We start from the raw sequence: 19676 nt of genomic DNA on the forward strand, positions 1-19676 counted from the left end.
ACTGTCACAGCTTTGCTAACATTTGAACAGTGATCTAGAAATGTCTTTGTTATGAATGTTGTTATAAAACTTTGTTCTCTGTGTGTCTGGAAATTGTTTACTAGCCTGCAAAATTTGTTACTGTAACCAAAATTGAAATGGCTGAACAGAATAACTGCTGTTATTGTGTGCTATTATAACAAAAAATCAATTTTCTGTTTCTTTTAATAAGCAGTCACACTAGTGGTCAATAAATATATATATAATGTTTTTTTTTTTGTTTTTTTTTAAATAAGTGTCTTATGATTGCCAGGGCTGCATTTATGCGATCAAAAATACAGTAAAAATAATAATGTGAAATATTACAAGTTAAAATAACCATTTGCTATTGTAATATATTTTAAAATGAATTTTCAGCATCATTCCTCCAGTCTTCAGTGTCACATGATCCTTCAGAAACCAGTATAATATGCTGATTTGATGTTCAAGAAATATTTATTATTAGCAGTATCAATATTGAAACAAAATATTGTTTAACAAATGTGACAACAAAAGAATTCTATTTAAAATAAATGCTCTTCTTTTAACTTTCTATACACCAAAGAATCCTAAAAAAAAAAAAATGAAAAAATATCAAGCAGCAAAAATTGTTGTATAGAGAGAGCATATTATACTGATTTCTGAAGAATCGTGACACTGAAGTAATGATGCTGAAAATTCAACTTTGATCAAAATATATTCATTTATTTTAAAAAAAAATCTCTATATTGCTACTTTTTTTTGATCAAATAAATGTAGCCCTGGTGAGTATAAGAGACTTCTTTCCTGAATATTAAAACATTGTAATTATTCCAAACTTTTGTGCGGTACTGTATGAGCTTTATTTTGCTCAGAGCACAGAGAAGCAGTGTCAGCTGAAGGGCTCTGCAGCTGATTTAGTGCACAATGAAATCCAGCAGGGCTGTTTGAACTGCCCTGGCTGCTGCTTCACAGTAAACAACCCCCACTCTGCAGCAGCTCCGCAGCCCCTCCCCCCGCGTGATGTCACGGCTCAGAGTGTCCCGCAGGAGGCGTGTCCTCTCGCTTCTGGCTGAGCCTCACGGTCTGCGCAGGGAACAGGAAGAGAGCGAGAGAGTGTATGAGTGTGTGTGTGTGTGAGGACGGGAGCTCGCTGTACTGAGGTAGGGACTGAGGGCAGCCATGGGGAATACACAGAAGAAGGGCCCCGGTCACGGAGAGGGAGGGGGCCCGCACTCTCAACCTGGGACCCCGGGACACAAGAGGAGCCATGGAAACAACACAGCCAACTCAAAGGAAGTCCAAGGGAAGAGCCCGGCAGTCAATGGCACCCTTCCAGCCGGCAAGAGCCAGGATGAGCCTCAGGGCTCTGGCACTGCCGGGGCGAGCTGTAATCTGGACGCCCCGTGTGGGGCCCTTCCTCCTCCACTGGCCAGGCTCAAAAATGAGGGCAATTTGTTGTTCAAAAATGGACAGTTTGGAGACGCGCTGGAGAAATACACACAGGCCATCGACGGATGTTTAGAAGCTGGTAGAGTACAAATATTCTGAACTTACTGTCAAAATCATACATGACATTTGTGTTTAAACAGTAGATACAACAGTCTGTGGCCATTTTTGGCAAGGTGACCATTGTTTTTCTAGATTACTGACATAAAAGTACTGCTTTTTAATGATTTAAGTATTTTGTGTCTAATTATCTTGAAATAGTATATTTGATAGATTTTGGGTGTCACCAAAATGCCATTTTTGGCATATACACAGATTTTTTAGTTAACCGCAGCATATTTCAATGATTCAGGTGAAGAACAAGTATTAACCTCAAAATAATATATTATGTGTGTATGCTAAAATATTATGTTTAACCATTTTTTGGTGTCACCACAATGCGTGGTATTTTATACTATCTATATTTTCCTACTATTTATAGTATATTTCAAATTAATCAGCATGTTTCAATCATTCTGGTTGGGTACAAGTATTCTGTGTTAAAGTAACTTGAAGTTAGATATGATGCCGGTATTAAAATAGTATATTTAACAGATTTTGGTAGTGATAATTTTGGCATAGCTATGGTTGTTTTTATAGTATACTGACTTAAAAGCAGTTGGTTTTAAATGAGTCTGACGGGATACAAGTATTTTGTGCTCAAGTATATTGAAATGATATAAATTATAAAATATATTTTACAGATTTTGGTTTTAGCAAAGTGGCATTTTTGGCAAGGTGACAATATTTTGATACTTTTTTTAGTATACTGGCTTAAAAGAGCTGTATTTTTCAAATTAACCAACATATTTCAATGACTCTGGTGGGGTACAAGTATTTATCTTGAATTAATGTATATTATATGTGTGCATAAATGGTATGTTTAACAGTTTTTGGTGTTGTTTTTGGTGACAGATTAACCAGCACATTTATAATGAATCATGTTGTAGTGTGGATCACAAAAGCATCTATTGTGCACACATTGTGTAGATCCTGTTTAGCAGCGTTGAGTAATGCAGGGGAAGGTATCCTGCTGTCTAGATGTCCCATGGAAAAGGTCTATTCATCGATCCACTGCATTTTGGGGACTAAAGCTGCATTGTTGTGAAACAGAAGTGAAAGCGTTTCACAAGACTGACACTTCCGCGACTGTGCATTCTGGGTGTGCCCACTAAAGTTACGTAATGGGCCTTTGGAAAGCAGGGATGTACTGTCTTTCTAAACTCAGCTTCCCCAAAGTATTGATTCTATGACTAGCTGGGTTTGTAAAATGACATCAGGTGACTAAACAAAATGTATTCCAGCATACACGGCTGCCTGAGCTCCGAACCCTTCCTCCCACTTGTATCCATGCAGATCTAAAGCTGCTTTCTGAGTCTATTTTCAGTGCTGTGTTTGTATTTGCAGGTATCGACAGCCCAGAGGATCTTTGTGTTCTGTACTCCAATAGAGCTGCATGCTACCTCAAAGATGGAAACAGCACGGACTGCATTCAGGACTGCACCAGGTTAACCACACATTTACATACTCGCTCTGCTCAACTGCCAGTCACACAATGACCAGACTTTCACAGAATGACGAGAGCCACAGTGCTGCGTTTAGCTTGGATTTACTGCAAGTGCGTGTGACTGTCTCAGAAAGATTAACACCTAACGCAGTTAGTTGCACTGTAAGGAGCTTTACCAGCAGACTGGTTAACCGTGACTAAGATCCTCGGCGGTCTGTTACCCTGTTCTGCTCCTTTGGAGGGAAATAATAAAATGTCATTGGGTCAGTACTTTCTGCTATCCTGTTTGGACGCATCCATTCTTTAAGGAAAATTATGGGTGAAGAAAATAGAAAATAATGCAAGCTTTAGGTATATTATGCAAAATGGGTATAGTTTGAAAGACTCCAGCACATGCAGCTTTATGAATTGCTTCCTATGTAGATTTAGAGAGTTCATTTTAGGGCACAGGATCAGAGAAAGATCCTGATCCTCTGTTTCATCCTGATTATTTATAGGGCTCTGGAGCTCCGCCCCTTCTCCCTGAAGCCCCTCCTCCGGCGGGCGATGGCGTATGAGACCCTGGAGCGCTACAGGAAGGCCTACGTGGATTACAAGACAGTCCTGCAGATAGACGTCAGCGTGCAGGCGGCTCACGACAGCGTGCACAGGTACAGTTCACAGGCCGCAGGATGACATTTCCTGAGTATTTTAATATGTTTACAAATGTAGCTTTCTAAAAACACTACAAAAATCTTTTATTATAGTCAATATCCTGCAAAATTAAAAACCTAAACATCCTTAAAATAAGGTTAATTTACTAAGAAGACAAATATGTTTTGAGAATAGTCTTATACCATTGGAAAAGTCTGTACAAATATGCCCCAATGTACTGTTAATGCAAAGGAATTTTCTGTAATGATTTTTCACAGGTGTTTAAACTGTATTTAGAGTTGCACATTGCATTGTGTTTTAGGGTTAAATGAAATGTCTGTAAAATTAATAGATAATTGCAAAAAGTTACCAGTACTTTTTCCGTCATCTACACATTTTGTTCTTACATCTTGTTTTAATTGTAAAAAAAAAAAAAGATAAATAAAAATAAAATTCAAAAGATGCATTGTCAGAGAAAAATGGTCTGCACATTTTTCTTCCTCAAGTAAACTGATCTCATTTCAAGGACGTTTATATATTTTTCTACTGGAAAACAAGAGCAAAGTTTTTTGGGACAGTTCACCCAAAAATGAAGATTCACCCTCATGACTTTCGTTCTTCTGCTGAACACAAAAGAAGATATTTGGAAGTTGAATTTCGGTCCCTAATGAAAAAATACTATGTAAGTCAATGGGGACCGAAAACATTCTTAAATGTTTTTTAATAACAATAATATGTTTATTCACATTCTTCAAAATATCTTCTTTAGTGCTCAGCAGAAGAAGAAAAAAAACTCCAGGTTTCAGGTTTAGAACACCTTGAGAGCGAATAATGATGACTGAATTTTCATTTTTGGGTGAACTGTCCTATAAGGAAGTTATTTTCTGCAGATGGAAATCTGTCTGACTGTGTCTGTGATATGATCTCAGAATCACTAAAATGCTGATCGAGCAGGACGGTCCTGACTGGCGAGAGAAGCTTCCAGAGATCCCAATGGTTCCGCTTTCGGCCCAGCAGCACCGTAAAGATGAGCCCAGCGCAGAGGTCCTGGAGGCCCGCGCAGCTAGAGCCCAGCAGGAGAAGAGTGAGTTAACACCGCATCGCAAAACCCACCGCACAAGAGAACACTCACCAGACACAAGAGAAGAGTTCTGTACTCAAGTATGAGCAATAGTACAGTGATGTATACATTTATTTACATTATGCATTTAGCAGAGGCTTTTATCCAAAGCGACTTCCAGTGCATTCAGGCTAACTTTTTTTTACCTAACATGTATAGAAATAGTATTAGTAAAGCACATAATAAGTGTAGATGGATAGTATAGTTTAAAATAGTTAAGTACACTGTCCCAAGAAGTTCTCTTGCGCTTATAAATATGAAATTATTAATGAATGAGATGCATGGTTTGCACAAGTACTTAATGTAATGAGCACAGTTTTAATCAACTCAAATCAAACCCAAGACCCTAGCCCTGCAATCATCATGCTAAATCAGGATTTGTCACTATAGGCGCCTATAGGCATCAAGAACATGTCTGGGTCATCTTTGCCATGGAACACTAAAGAACTGCAAATGCAGGCCAATGCTGATGAATAATACATACAGGAAAAAATGCTGTTGAACACCCGCTGGGAAGCCTCATTCGGTTTGACATAGCGTGTGACGTTTGATTTTTGTGATTACAGTAGTTATGCAAACAGTTTCAGTCACATGCTGCATCTTTGTCAACAGCATTTGTCAGCGTGGATGTTCCACGCTTGATGGCAATCAATAATGTAAAAGCGAAACATAGTCAGCTCTCATCGTAATGGAACCAGACGGCTCCGCTTTCATTCTGACCTGAGAAAGGAAGACCCACATGATCACAAGGCACACATCAGCACCCGATCACATTAACAATGGGACAACCTTTGCTCAGCTGTCCTTTGAGCCAGATGAAGTCATAGCAGTGGGTGTATGTTATGTTATTCCCACTGCCTGCACTGCAACTGAGACGAACCACTGTAAACTTGCCATGCACACTGACACAAGTAGAGTAACGTGACCATTTCACCACAAAATCAATAGAAAGATATCACAAATTACCAGTGTTTTTATTGTTAACTAAAAATAAAAAAAAGAAATCATGCAGTAATTAGTATAAAACTAATAAAAATCAAATATAAATATTAAATGAAAAACTTGATACAAATTAATATTTAAATACGTAATACTTAATACAACTTAATATCTAATACAAAATCTGAAATATCTGTCTTGGCAACACTGAAATAAGTTCAAGTTTAAGTACTAAAATAACTACAAATGATTTAAAAATAAAGTAAAGCTAAATTGAAGCTATATTTAAAAATAAATAAATAAAAATGACAAAAGCACATAACAAAATTACCTTTTAAAAAACCCTTTAAAAAACAAACGAAAATGAAACTGAAACTATAAAAATAAAAGCTAATTCAAAATGTTTACAAATACTATAATAGTATATAAATTATACTAAAACAGCACTGGAAATTGCATTTTGCATAAAGAAAAAAAAAAGCTAATTTGTTGTATCATATGTGTTGTGACATTATACATTATTAAAATGTTTTTGTTGTTGTTGTACTACGATAATGAGAATCTGGGAGAGAAGTGTGCATAAATATAATGACATTTTATTATGACCCAGACTTGTTCTTGATGGGTTTTGTGACATTCCCTCTTTTAGAGTGAATAGCTATAATCATTCCCTCTTTTAGAGTGAATAGCTATAATTTAGGGAAGAGGGGGGTCTTTTAGAAGTATTCAGAAGTGTAACTCTATTGTAAATCTACTTTCTTCACAGCCAGAAAAGCAGAGGCACGGTTCACACTGCTGAAACAAGAAGGAAATGACCTGGTGAAGAGCGGCCAGTTTCAAGGTGCTGCGGACAAATACAGCGAGTGTCTGGCCATCAAACCTAACGAATGTGTCATCTACACCAACAGGTAAAGCTGGCTACATGCTGCTGTTTAAACACAGGCTGTGTTCAGAACAGCACACTTCCATTTTACTCTGAAATTATCATCCCATTCATTTTCTCTATAGTGAAAACAGTTTTTTACATTAACATTTAAACTGTTAAATACAGTCCTACTGTGAGCTACGAGGCTGTTAGTCAATGGTAAATGCACACCAGTCTGCATTATTTCAACTTCATTTTAAAATAATCGTGTTAAACAGCAGAACACAAATTCATTGTGAAAAACTGCATTAGCCATGATTCTGCAAAGAGATCTCAACCAATCAGAGGACGGCAATCGATTTGGTCACGCTACACTCTCAAACTATATATCTGAGTATAAAAAATGTATTTAAAGCATAAAATGTATTGTTTTATATTATACTGATGAATTAAAATTGCAAGATAAATCTTTCATTTCTAAAATCCTGTACACCAATGAATTAAACATGCAACAAAATGAGCACGTGTGACAACAGTAGCATACTTTCTGTTTGAAATGTTGCATAATGCGTACTGTGCATGCATAATGTAGTATACACTGTGCAGTATGAAGCATGCAGTGCACTAGTATCCTGTTCTGAACACAGCCGCAGTTTGGTGCAGTTCACGCGAAATACTTACAAAGTAGCCATAGACTGAACCAGCTGCACATGTTGTCCTGTCCCTCATTTGATGGAGCCTTCTAGAAAGTGCTGAGACTGGAGCTGCTCAGACAGTCAGCACTTAACTCCAGCATAAAACACCGGAGGAGAGTCAGGCCGCACTGCTGAATGAGACATGTGTGCCGTGTTTTCCAGAGCGCTGTGCTATCTCAAGCTGGAAGGTTTCACAGGAGCCAAGCAGGACTGTGATTCTGCGCTTCAGATCGAGCCGAACAATAAGAAAGCGTTTTACAGACGAGCACTGGCACATAAAGGCTTGAAGGTTTGTGTTTTTAGATATCATGCCTTTTATAGTCACAAGAATGTGTGCTTCATTTTACATTTAAAACATTTTGAATAAGGATTGTGTGTGCATATAAAGTAAAGCTCACCATATATCACACTACTGCTGAATTCAGTGCAGCAAGGCAGAGTTTCGATGGTCTGTCTGTATGTCCTCCCTCAGGACTACCTGTCAGCCAGCACTGATTTACAGGAAGTACTGCAGTTGGATCCAAACGTGCAGGAGGCCGAGCAGGAGCTGGAGACCGTCACTAACCTGCTAAGAGAAAGTCTGCTGGCTAATTCTCAAGGTAAAGTCCCACTGCCAAAGAACACTTAGGGAAAGACAAGAAACTAGCACAGTTCAGACAAAGCAGGCAACCGGTTTCTTGGTCGTGTTCTAACCGGTTAGGAGGTGATAAGATCCCAGCCACAAGAAATTTGTCTGGCTGTATCCCTAATATAGTTTACTGAATGAGTGAAGAAACCAGTGAGTGAATTTGGACACTGAATTTTGCACACTGTAGGAGCATAAAATGTTCATCTATTCATATGGTGTGTATTTGCAAACCTCCTTGCGCACACTGTTCACGCAGACATGATCTGCATCAGCATGTTACAGTTACAGAGTGAGAATGGAAGGCGTTATTATGTAAGGAATAATTGATGACAGGCCGTTGAATGATTCGAAAAATAATTCAAGTCGTGGCCGTTACACAGGTTCCAAAATGTCAAAATGTTAAAGCTGGTAATGGAGGCTTGATTCATTGATAGCATTCTAATGCAGTTATTAATGAAGTTATTAGAAAGAGAGCGAGAGAGACACACAGAGAGAGAGAGAGAAAGAGAGAGAGAGAGAGCTTGTGTGAATTAGGCTACCTCTGTGTATCCCTCAACAGTGTTCTGCAGCAGCGTCTCTAAACAGCGCTGTTATTACCTCGTTAGAGAGAAATTATGTGTATTTACTTTCGGAAAATCATGTCATGTTGTTGTTTTTGTTAGTCCTGTGTGCTGTATAGGTACTGTATGTTAATTTCCGTTATTATAGTTAACTATGCGAAGTGATCTGGAACTGTAATGCGGTCAGGAGAGCTGCCTGGAACTACGTTCGCCGTGCGTTTCCCTGAAAATAATTGCACACCTCAGAACGTTCGTCAGCCAATCAGATTCAAGCATTCAATGGCCCAGTAGTATAATGTAATATAATGCGCTTTGTACTGTAATGTTTTCTCACCGGTGAATGAGACATGAGCTAATCTGACAGCACTGCATTCAGTCCTCCACCAGCGCTGGCTCTCATGGTGTCGCTGGTTAGCCTCTGCTCTGCCTGAGCGCGGTCATGTGTTCTGGAGGAGGCGTGGCTTTGGAGAGTGATTTGCAGGGAGGGTGGGATCTTATGTTTTCAAAGCTGGGTTACCAATTCAAATGAAGTGAAAAACACGTGTAAAGGTTCCCCTGGTAAAATTTGCATTCCAGGAGCTATTGGGGTCGCTTCAACTCGCGGACATGAAAAACAACCGGCGGCAACAGTGTTAAAAGTAGCCCACTTCCGCAGGAAGACCACAGACTTGGAAACACTGTTTCAAAGCTAGCACGCTATAGCTAGCCTCTCTGAAATCACCGACCTTACCTTTAAAGTCATACAAAATGATATTCAAATGTATCTGAGATAATGAGCTGTCAATGTCGCAGAAATAGAAACCATTACAAAATAGAAGCTGCTGTTGCTCGTCATTGCTTCGTGTCGTGTCAGGACAATCCTATAAGATCATCACTGGTCACACTGTGCGACATGGATCTAATAAACTTGTGTACGACATGCATGTAGACTGTACCATGATGACACCTACTGACTCGTAGGCTACGACGCACGTTTCTATAGGAGAATAAAACGTCAGTAGCATGCGCTAGTGGTAAACAAAAAGAGCATAATGAATCACACTTTGACAGTTGTAGTTTTTATGTGTGCTGAAAAAAAGCGACGAAAGAGGAAGAAATAAGAGATTGAGGTAAGCAGTTTTATGTTTTAGCGCCATGTCACGTTGATTTCATGTCGCATTTTTACTGGTTGGTCAGTAAACGTGGGTCGTAACTGCAAACACACTGTGCGATGATCATGCTGAATGTTTCATGTTTCTGACACTGACAGAAAATTATCGTAGGCTATCTTTGGTCGCAAGACTGTGACAACAGCTGTCTTTGAACCTCTCTCACTGTACGACATAGGTGTTACTAAATGAACCAGTGTTTTGAACGAATCGGTTGAGTGAATGATTCACTGACTCGCTGCCACCTACTGGTGTAAGGATGAGACCTGCAGAAAGAGTCACTGAAAAATCTGCACCACAAATGAACAGACTGTGACCAGAGCTGTTTTATTCATAATCAGTTATTCCAGAGAGTGTGACATGACATAACCTTAAAACACCTAAAAAACACTAATTATCTAACAGCCACTATAATCAGCCATTGTACCTAAGTGAACTTAAATCTTAGGTTTAGCTGACTATTGATGTTTACTGAGGCAAGGGTCATTATCGTAAACACATGTTTGTGCAACAGATATGATACATCCATCAGAGCACACTTTTTAAAATGTTCTTGAATTTTTATGTTTCTTACAACATAAAAAGTCCTGAAGACTCACCCTGGAAGAGGATTGTGATTCATAACTAGAGACCAAAATAGATTTAACAGACACAAACTGCTTAGAAAACATGGGCAACATATTGGCAACCACCCACAACAGTCTATCCTCATGGTGGGGAGTTTTGCACAGGAGGACAGCACTCATATTTTTTGTAAAATAAGTTTATCTTGTTTAGCCTTTAGGCCCATTTATGCCAATGATCAAAAAAATAACAAAAACATTCCGTAAACCAAACCAGAACCTAAACCTACGTTGAAGTGTATCTCTTGAGACCCAAACATAAATAAACCAGTTCGTAAACCTTCGGTGAAGCTCATTTGATGTTGTGGTGTATCTCTTGAGACCCTCACAGAAACCTCTCCTGCCTCGTTCTGTTCAGAAACTGAGAAACAAAATAATTGCAACACTGTAAATAATGATAGCGGCGTTAACTTACAGTTTAATGTTATTTAACAACATTATTTATAATTTTATATGCTGAGCCTGGTAATCGAGCACCTAGACACGTAAGTTAGGGTGACCCTATTTTAGTTTTCCAACAAGAGGACAGTGCGTGTGTGTGGGGCGGGGGGCTGTGGTGTGGTTGGTTGGTGGTTAAAGTAGTGCCCAAAGTAGCGCAATGACCACATCCCAAATATCAAAACTCAAAATATGTCATTTCCATACCTAAAATACATTTTTACAGTCACTCTTATGCATATTTTTAAAAAGAAAAACGCAGCTAAAGAGCTTCCTACCAGTGGCCTTCATTTTGGGGTGGAGTAACCCTTTAAGCATTTTACTCCCATAGAAAACCGTTATAATGAAAACATTTAAAGTTGCTTAATGCTTTAAGAAAGTAATATTAAAAGGCCAAACTCAGTATACACCTTACAGTGATACTGCATAAAACGGACAAATTCGGTGTACAGTTATATACAATATGCACTATGTGAAGGATTAAGAGGTGTTCTACCACTGAAATAGAAATTTTAGAGACATTATTTTATGGTCGAAAAACTACACAGTGTTGCTTTAATACTCTACATTTTGATTGCGGCAGAGATTTAAATACTTTGCATATCGATGGTTGTGTTATTACTCAACTTTACAGCTGTGCAGTTAAATTCACTTTAAAGATTCACTTTTCATGACATTAAAAAATGTGCCAAAAATGTGTCTCCTGGCGGAAAACAAAGACTTTTAAAGGGTTAGTTCACCCAAAAATGAAAATTCGGTCATTAATTACCACGTTCCAAACCTGTAAGACCTTCGTTCCTCTTCGGAATTCAAATTAGGTTATTTCTGATTAAATCTGAGAGCTTTCTGACCCTCCATAGACAGCAATGCAACTACCACATTCAAGGCCCAGAAAGGTAGTGAGGACATCATTAAAATGTTTTTCTCTGAAATCTGAGGTTCTCACAATTCTGACCTTTTTTACCCTCTGAATTCTGATGTATATGTCATAATTTCTCAGAATTTTTTTCACAGTTCTGAATCTATTTCTCACAGATTCAGACTTTTTCTCAGAATTTATTTCTCACAAATTCTGACATTTTTCCTCAGAATTCTCAGGTTATATCCTACAATTCCGACTTTCTCGCATTTTTTTAAATCTCAAATTCATACTTTTTCAAAAAGAAAAAGAAAAAAATTTTTTTTTTTCAAATTCATCTCTCACAAAATCAGACTTTTTCCTCATAATTGACATGTTGCAATTTTGAGTTTTTATCCTCAAGGTTCAAATGTAGCACTGGCTGGGAACAACCGGCTTCAATATGACACACATGATGCTGACGATGACTGTTTCCTCTCTGCAGGTTGACATCGAGGCAATAAATGAGGAAATGAACAGAGAGCTACAGGAAGAACAGGCCCTCCTTCATTAAAGCCAGACACAGCGGATCCAGCGAGCCTGAGAATTCAGCTCACGGGTCCCACAGTCTCGCCACGAGGGTCCATTCATCCTTAGATTGTCACGCGTCGCAACTAAAGTATCCCTTCCAGCAAACACTCATCTCACCTTCTTCAAGGAATATTGTCTGATGCAATGCTGACAATGCAAAGCATGCAAACGGTTCATTCTCTGTAACTCTGGCTTCAGGATTCTCTGGTTATGATGGGACAGTTGTCGTGTGTATGAGAGAATGTGCCTTTTAAAAGAAGCTGTGGCTCACATATGGAGTGATTTAACACTCTCAGACAAAATTGTAAAGGACAATTTAATTTGCTACATTCAAATATCTAATTTCTCAGAATTTAATATATTTTTAATAGCTGTTCCATTGTACTGTGTAATATATACATGTAGCTCATGTAGTGTCATTTTTTTTTGTCATCTTCCAGCCTTCAGCCCAACCATCGTCTCAATATGCATAGATAAAACATAAGATCTCACAAGGTATGAATGTGCAATAATATTAGATGTATTTTTTTTGGGGGGGGGGGGTCTGCAAAAGAGATATGTTTCAGATAAATAAATTTGCATCAGCTAAATAAATGGCTTCATAAATTACTAGGTGAAATATTTTTGGCATTAGACATGATTGTGTTTTGAAATTATATAACCATTGTTTTAAAATTACAAAACCACTGGAAATATGAAGCTAAAACAGCAACGCCAATGATATTTGAAAGAAGTTTATTAAAATTGTCAAAATACAGAAAAAAACAGCAATAGTGTTAAATACCAATATAATTTAAAATATATATTTTCTATTTGAATTTTATATATATATATAGAAAAAATCCATGTGATGTAAAGCTGAATTTTCAGCATCATTACTTCAGTCTTCAGAGTCACATGATCTTCAGAAATCATTCTAATATGCTGCTCAATATTTTTGTGGAAATTACAATACATTTTATTTAGGATTCTCAGATGAATAGAAAATTGAAAAGTAATATTGTGAAATATTACAATATCTGTTTTCTATTTGAATATATTTTTAAAACAATTTATTGTGATCAAAGCTGAATTTTCAGCATCATTACTCCAGTTTTCAGTGTCACTATATCTACATAAATATATATATATATATATATATATCAAAAACTATATATCTATATCTATATCTATCTATCTATATATATATCTATATATATATATATATCTATATATCTATATATATATATATATATATATATCTATATATATATATTATATATATATATATATATATATATACATACACACAAACTTTTTTTGGCAAGATTTCTAGGTCTTTAATGAAACGTAGGAGATTTGGGACACTGACTACATACACAAACACACACACAGAGAAAACATCTGGATTCATGTTTTTATTTTCACTTCGATATGCATTTACACGCATATTATAAAGCAAATATACAAATATCAAGCTGTTTTGAACAAGTTAGAAATCAATCGGCCCTAGCCTCGGAATAATATTCATAAAGATATGGGCAGGCTCAAAACATAAGAGAAAAAAAAAAACCCTAAAGAAATAGAAGGAACAAAAACAAAGCAGCTTGTGGCATTGTATCAGTCCCGAGAGATTACGGAGCAGCACCAGAACGGCAGCGAGAAACAACAACAGAAGAGAAGCAGATGAACAGTGCAAACACACGCGGCAGAGCCTGGAGTCCGTCTGTAAACTGTGAGTGTGTAGAAGTGTCCAGTCGTCGTCGTCTGTGAGCCTGAGTGCGGTCTTTGGTAGGCGGTCGGTTGTGTCGTCTCAGGGACCCTAGAAACGATGCTACGCCGCCTCGCTAACATTCAATGCAGCCTCATCCAATACATTTGAATTCATAAGACACAAAACATGTTTCTATGATCCAAAAGGCACCATGAGTCGAAACAGATACATAAACGAAAAAAAAAAATCACTTAATTGGTTGAAATAACCTGAATGTGATTACCATCATAGCCTTTACAATGAAAGTAGTTTGACCGATTTTTTTTAAACAGGATGCAAATCTTTCTGATTCATAAATATAAACCCATTGCATCCATAACAGCCATTGAGAATTATCAGTGGACTTGGTTTCTCAAAGACAACTTTTTTTAAACCATGCCAGACTGGCTTCCTCCCGTAGACGGGTTTGGTCAAGGTCCCCGTGCAACCAGCAGGGGGCACGACACGGCTTCATTCAGCTCCTCACTGAAGCAGTACACACAGGGCTTGAACGCATCTAGTTTTCCCAAAAATGGAAAATAAGCAGTGACACTAAACGAGAAATGAAAAGAAGCCATAGAAATTAAAAACACAATCATGTACAAGAATCACTGCTGTGAAAGGGAAATCTACTATTGCCTGGTCCCTCATGGGCTCATCTTGAACATGTCCAGACTTCCTCGCTGCCATTGAATAGTTGCAGATTCTTCAGCTATATGTTGGCTAACTGAGAGTATATGTGTGTATATGTGTAGTGAAGGTGCCTGAATACACGGGTCAGTCACATGGAATCTGTCAAAAACACGTCATGGTCATATTTCAGCCCGAGACATTTTCATGAAAATTAAGCACATTTTCCCTCCCAATTCCTATAACTGTAAAGGGGAAGAAAAAAAAAAATCATTCTTATTATTGTAATGCAAAAACTATATACATTTAAATCACAGCAGCATTCGTTGTACTGCCAGATTGATTTATAATAATATAGAAATAAAATACTATTTTATAATATTAAGAATCTAATAAGAATCATTAAGAATTTCAAAGCAAAAAAAAACTGTCTGATGTATTATAATGGGGGGGGGGGGGGTTCTTAAAGGAATAATTCACCCAAAAATAAAAATTCAGTCATTTACTCACCCTCATGTTATTCCAAACCTATACGAGTTCATAAAAGATATTTTGAGGAATGCTGGTTCCCACTGACTTCAACTGCATTTTCCGACAATATGATTAAAGTCAATATGAACCAAAACTGTTTAGTTACCAACATTATAAAAAATAACATCATTTACCCTCAACAAAAGAAATAAAAAAATCCTCAAAACTCCAAGTGGGTCAAAAATGACAGAATGTTAATTTTTGGGTGAACTATCCCTTTAATTAACATGAAATTGTCACAAATCAAATAGGTTCTAAACCGAGGCTTCATTTCCAGTATGCAAGGAACGAGATTTCTCTTCTTTCCTTCTAATTTTGGGGTGAAAAATGAGCTGGACATGTTTTTGTGTGCTTCATCCACACACTCGTTCCTCATTAGTTAGGCTCTTGATCGCAGCGACCCTGTACACTGAAACAGAGGCATGTGTGATTGACAGCTACATCATCATCATCATCAGTATCTGTGCATCACTTCCCGCCTTACATTCATCTGTTGCCTTTCTGAATCTTATCCGAGCTTCGGTCTAACTGTAAGCACTGACCGATGGTGACAGATTAAAGTCACCTTTGGTCACGGCGAGCTTTCTGAAACCTAGAAGGCGTATCCTGCCCTTGACCAGTGTACATAGTGGCGCTCCTTCTCCAACATTCAAATAATCGACCGACCAGGACGTTAAACCTCCATGAAACAAGCTTTAAAATCTTCAATTCAGTGTGCAATCCTTGGTAATAACGTTTGTGTTGAGGTTAGCTGTGAAAGCTAGCATGTGGGTCTGGTTATATCTCTGTTTGGATGCAGGCGTTATGCACAGGACTAGTTGGCTGAGGAAGGTTGTTATTGCGTTCTTTAGGCGAGCTCTGGCCCGCGTCAGCCGCACATATCAAACTCACATTCTCCTCTGCAATGTAGCATAGCGGGCGCTCTGCCGCCCCGTCAGGGGTTAGAGGTGCGACCGCAGCTTGCGGGAGGGTCCCGGGACAGTTCTCCAGCCGGTCGTTCTCGACCTCTGGAAGCGGGCTGACCGCTCCGCCCGTGTTGGGATGTCGGACGTGAGACTCGTAGCAGGGCGGTCTGCAGGCGTCCAGGTCGGAGCAGCTGAACTCTGAGAAGTGGCTGGAGTGTGAGTCGGCCACAGACGGCAGGCTGCCGCTCAGAGAGGGCGAGTCTAACTCGCTGGAGTTGGTGCTGCGGCGCTCTAGCAGCTGGGCGTCCATGTCTTCACGCGTCTCGTTGATCTTGGTTCCGCCGCTCTTTTTGCGCAGCTTGCCTTTGCACTTCTTGCCAGAGGAAGAGGAGGAGGTGGAGGACGGCTCCTTGGCCCAGCGAGAGGTAACACACTTGCCCTCGTGGGGACAGCCGGAGGGGCAAACGCCCGCCCCATGTCCTCCGCTGCACCCATCGTCCATACTGCTGCTGCCGCTGTGGTGCCGGAGCTTCCCTCGCTTGGACTCCACATCCACCTGCACCTCCATACTGTTCCCATCCCTGCTGCACAACAAAGCCAGCTATTAATGACCGCTCGACTTCCACAACCTCCATCACTGAGCCACCTCACATTCTTTAGCTTGTATGAACACAGACCTGTCCAGGGGCAGGTAGGCGTTGAGAATGGATCCAGCCATTGCTTTGGTACTAGCGTTGTCACTGATTGTCCCCAGACTGACGGTGCCGGACTCCCCGCTCAGACTGCAGCGCTCCTTTTGAACATCAGCTTGAACCTCCAACCTGAGGTACACAAACAGCCCATGTTTACATGAATCTTCACATGCAATGTCTGTTCAGACCAATGTGTGAAAACGGTAGACGGCAGGTGTTTATCAAATAACTAGTTGTTGACCAATATAATTGCCAAGGGCTAAATTTATTTGTATTTTTTTAATTAGCAGCAAGGAAGTTTTCCTGTTTGGCCATGTTAGAAGCTGCCTAATAACTGTAACACTTTATTCAGTAACACTTTATTTTAACAACCAATTCTCACTATTAACTAGCTGCTTATTAGCATGCATATTACTAGCACACTGGCTATTCATTAGTACTTAAAGCACATATTAATGCCTTATTCTGCACGAGCATGTATTAGATCCCTTAATCAACCCCAATACTAAACTTCACAACTACCTTACTAATTATAAATAATCAGCAAATCAGAAGTTGGAGGCAAAAGTCAGAGTTAATATCTAGTTAATATGAGAATTGGCTCCCAAACTAAAGTGTGACCCTTTATTCATATACTGTCAGCATTTAGCAAATGCATATTTTAAACAAGTTTTTGAATATCTAATAAACATTTAGGCCTGGTTTCACAGACAGGCCTTAGATTAAATTAGGACATTTGTGGCTTTTATAAATGCACCTTAGAAAAAAAAACATCACTGGCATGCATCTTGAGACAAATCAATGACATTTACATATTAAAAGATATGTCAGTGCATGTTTCCTTCAGTTTAAACAGCCCAGACATGTATTTTAGTCTGGGACTAGGCTTAAGCCTCGTCTGTGAAACTTCAAATCCAGCTGTTAGATCTTCTTGTATGCATAAACTGTATAAAATGTGAAGGATCTTCCATCTTCCTCTGCAATTCACTGTGTTCATGAGTGCCACCAAGTCCTGGTTTTATTTAACAGCAGAGGTTCTGGGCATGAGACCAGAAGCATGAATCTTACTGGCAGCCCTGTTCCTTTTACGTTTTGCATGTCTATTTAATCAGACACACCTGATTCAGGTCATTAGCTCATTAGTAAAGTCCAAGACCTGAAATGAATGTGTGAGAGATGCTCAACAAGTGCAGTGGCTCCAGAATCACTGGCCTGGACAGTGTGCGAATGTTCACGTCAGTCTGTTTGTTGAAATTGAAATGTTTCTCAGTCTTTTTGGATTGTGGTGGTGTTTTGCATTTTGAACTTTAGAGTATGCCCACAGTGTACATCACACTTGGATTTCAAAATACATGTGCCTTAAAGGCTAACAAATGCACACATAACATGCAGACATCGTGTCACTGACCTGTTAAAGCAGTTGACCATGGCACTTCCTGACAAGCTGCCAGTGATGCTGGCCCCGGCGAGGGCCATAGTGCTGGCGTTCTCACTCAGGTTGTCTCTCATTGCTCCAATTCGGTCCATGTGGCTCCCGCTGGCACTCAGGCTGCCCGTCAGACCCCCCACGCTGCCCTCGCCGATGCTGGGGTTATGCCTGGTCTCTGCTACCGAAGTGGTGTCTGATAAAAGAGAATAGATAGAAAGGGGTCATTACAGCAGTTCATAAAAGTGTGAAGCATTCCGGGAAAAAATAAATAAATAAATAAACATCAGTAGTACAGTTCCAGTGTTCGGTGTTTGAGATTTGCACTACAAGCCTGATTAGAGCCCTATGATTTCTGTGATGCAAAAAATGCAGACAACTGCAGTCATAAAAACAGAATTTACTGTATAAGGCAGAATGTCAATTTAAAGAAATCAAAAGTACAGCTGTACAGTTAATGAAGTTACAGTACGGATTAGTCTGTGCAAATATTAAAGCGCACAAAGACTTTAAATATAAAGTTTGTGTAAATGAATGGCAGTTTCTTCTACTACCCAAACTCAAGCATGCGTGATGCTCAATGTTTTCAACATCTGCTATATGTGAACATGAACTTCATCTCCAGAGCTGCTCTCAGAGCCACAATATCACAATTTTTCATCCATGTTTTAATTTAAACGTAAACCTCTGTTGTACATCATTTTGTTTGTCAAAATTCCATTTGATAGCATTTTACAAGACTGTTAAAGGTTTATACATCCTTTTGATTATCAGTATTTTTTTTAAGTTTTAATGAACTTATTACACATCCTTTTAAACCATTAAAACAGAATCCAGAAAAATAAAAACAATCAATTTGGGAAAAGATGATGCAGAATTTGAGAAACCTGCTTTCTTACATACAGCACAAATATATTTCTAAACCTTTTGCCTCTAACTCGCACTGCACATCAGGACAAAAGTTACTTGTTACCAGAGTTACATGTGCTTCCCAGGAATTATTTGGTGTTTGAGAAACAAAGCTACTTGATCCTTGAGTTTCAGGAGTTGCGTCTGGAAACGGATAAACTCAAAGTCTCTAGACATGGCTCACCTTCAGTGCAAGTCTGTGGGGGGCAGCAGTAAATCGAACACATTCTAGCAGACTAGAACACACTTCACACATCTGCATTAAACATGAGCGAGGAGGCGAGAAAGTGTGAAATGTGATAGACAACTCTTGAAGACAGAGACTGTAAATGAGAGGAAGTGACAGCCAAGACAGAGGCTGAACACTTTTAAATACTGTTTGGCTTCTCAGCGTGTGACATCGAGCATTATAAAGGTGTTGTGAATAGGCACGTGTTTGCATTCAGCGAGGTTCCCTCACCAGTCACAGCAGCTCCGGTGCCCACGTTCATGTCGTTCTCGTCATCAAACTCAATGCGCACACCTTTACCATTCCCCGCAGACACGCCGCAACCACCGCTGCGGCACAGAGAGATGGGCACCACACCATAGACGTACGCCAACATGATGGGCACTCCTATACCTGCACAGACACACAATATAATGCTTACACAGAACTAGGGTTTGGTATCGATTGTTTTTTTTTTTAATTCAATGAGAATAGGGAAGACCACTATAACAATAACAAAAGAGCACGATACTGTTGGAAGCACTTTCCAAACAATTCTTCCTGTTGATGAAC

General features: G+C 39.1%; 2 protein-coding genes across 3 annotated transcripts in view; one reads left to right on the forward strand and one right to left on the reverse strand.

Annotated features, from left to right (window-relative positions):
• The first annotated feature begins 1079 nt into the window (after window positions 1-1079).
• spag1a (sperm associated antigen 1a) lies at window positions 1080-12679 on the forward strand. Its single transcript, XM_019072963.2, has 8 exons — window positions 1080-1528; window positions 2893-2992; window positions 3490-3642; window positions 4555-4709; window positions 6451-6592; window positions 7407-7533; window positions 7717-7843; window positions 11985-12679. The coding sequence occupies exons 1-8, from the start codon at window positions 1180-1182 to the stop codon at window positions 11987-11989; spliced, it is 1158 nt and encodes a 385-aa protein (XP_018928508.2). The 5' UTR covers window positions 1080-1179; the 3' UTR covers window positions 11990-12679.
• A 2453-nt stretch (window positions 12680-15132) lies between these two features.
• The window catches only part of LOC109055778 (E3 ubiquitin-protein ligase RNF19A-like), a 32843-nt gene continuing 28299 nt past the window's right edge, over window positions 15133-19676 (reverse strand). The window contains exons 7-10 of one of the 2 annotated variants that reach the window (XM_042775930.1): window positions 19356-19517; window positions 17969-18182; window positions 16546-16689; window positions 15133-16452 (exon numbers count right to left, since the gene is read on the reverse strand). In XM_042775930.1, coding sequence (XP_042631864.1) covers window positions 15741-16452; window positions 16546-16689; window positions 17969-18182; window positions 19356-19517 — 1232 coding nt within the window. In that variant the 3' untranslated portion in view covers window positions 15133-15740. The remainder of the gene's footprint in view (window positions 16453-16545; window positions 16690-17968; window positions 18183-19355; window positions 19518-19676) is intronic. The other variant, XM_042775931.1, reaches the window with a different exon arrangement.

This window comes from Cyprinus carpio, chromosome A19 (genome assembly GCF_018340385.1).
Source record: "Cyprinus carpio isolate SPL01 chromosome A19, ASM1834038v1, whole genome shotgun sequence".
In the NCBI taxonomy this organism is placed as follows: domain Eukaryota; kingdom Metazoa; phylum Chordata; class Actinopteri; order Cypriniformes; family Cyprinidae; genus Cyprinus; species Cyprinus carpio.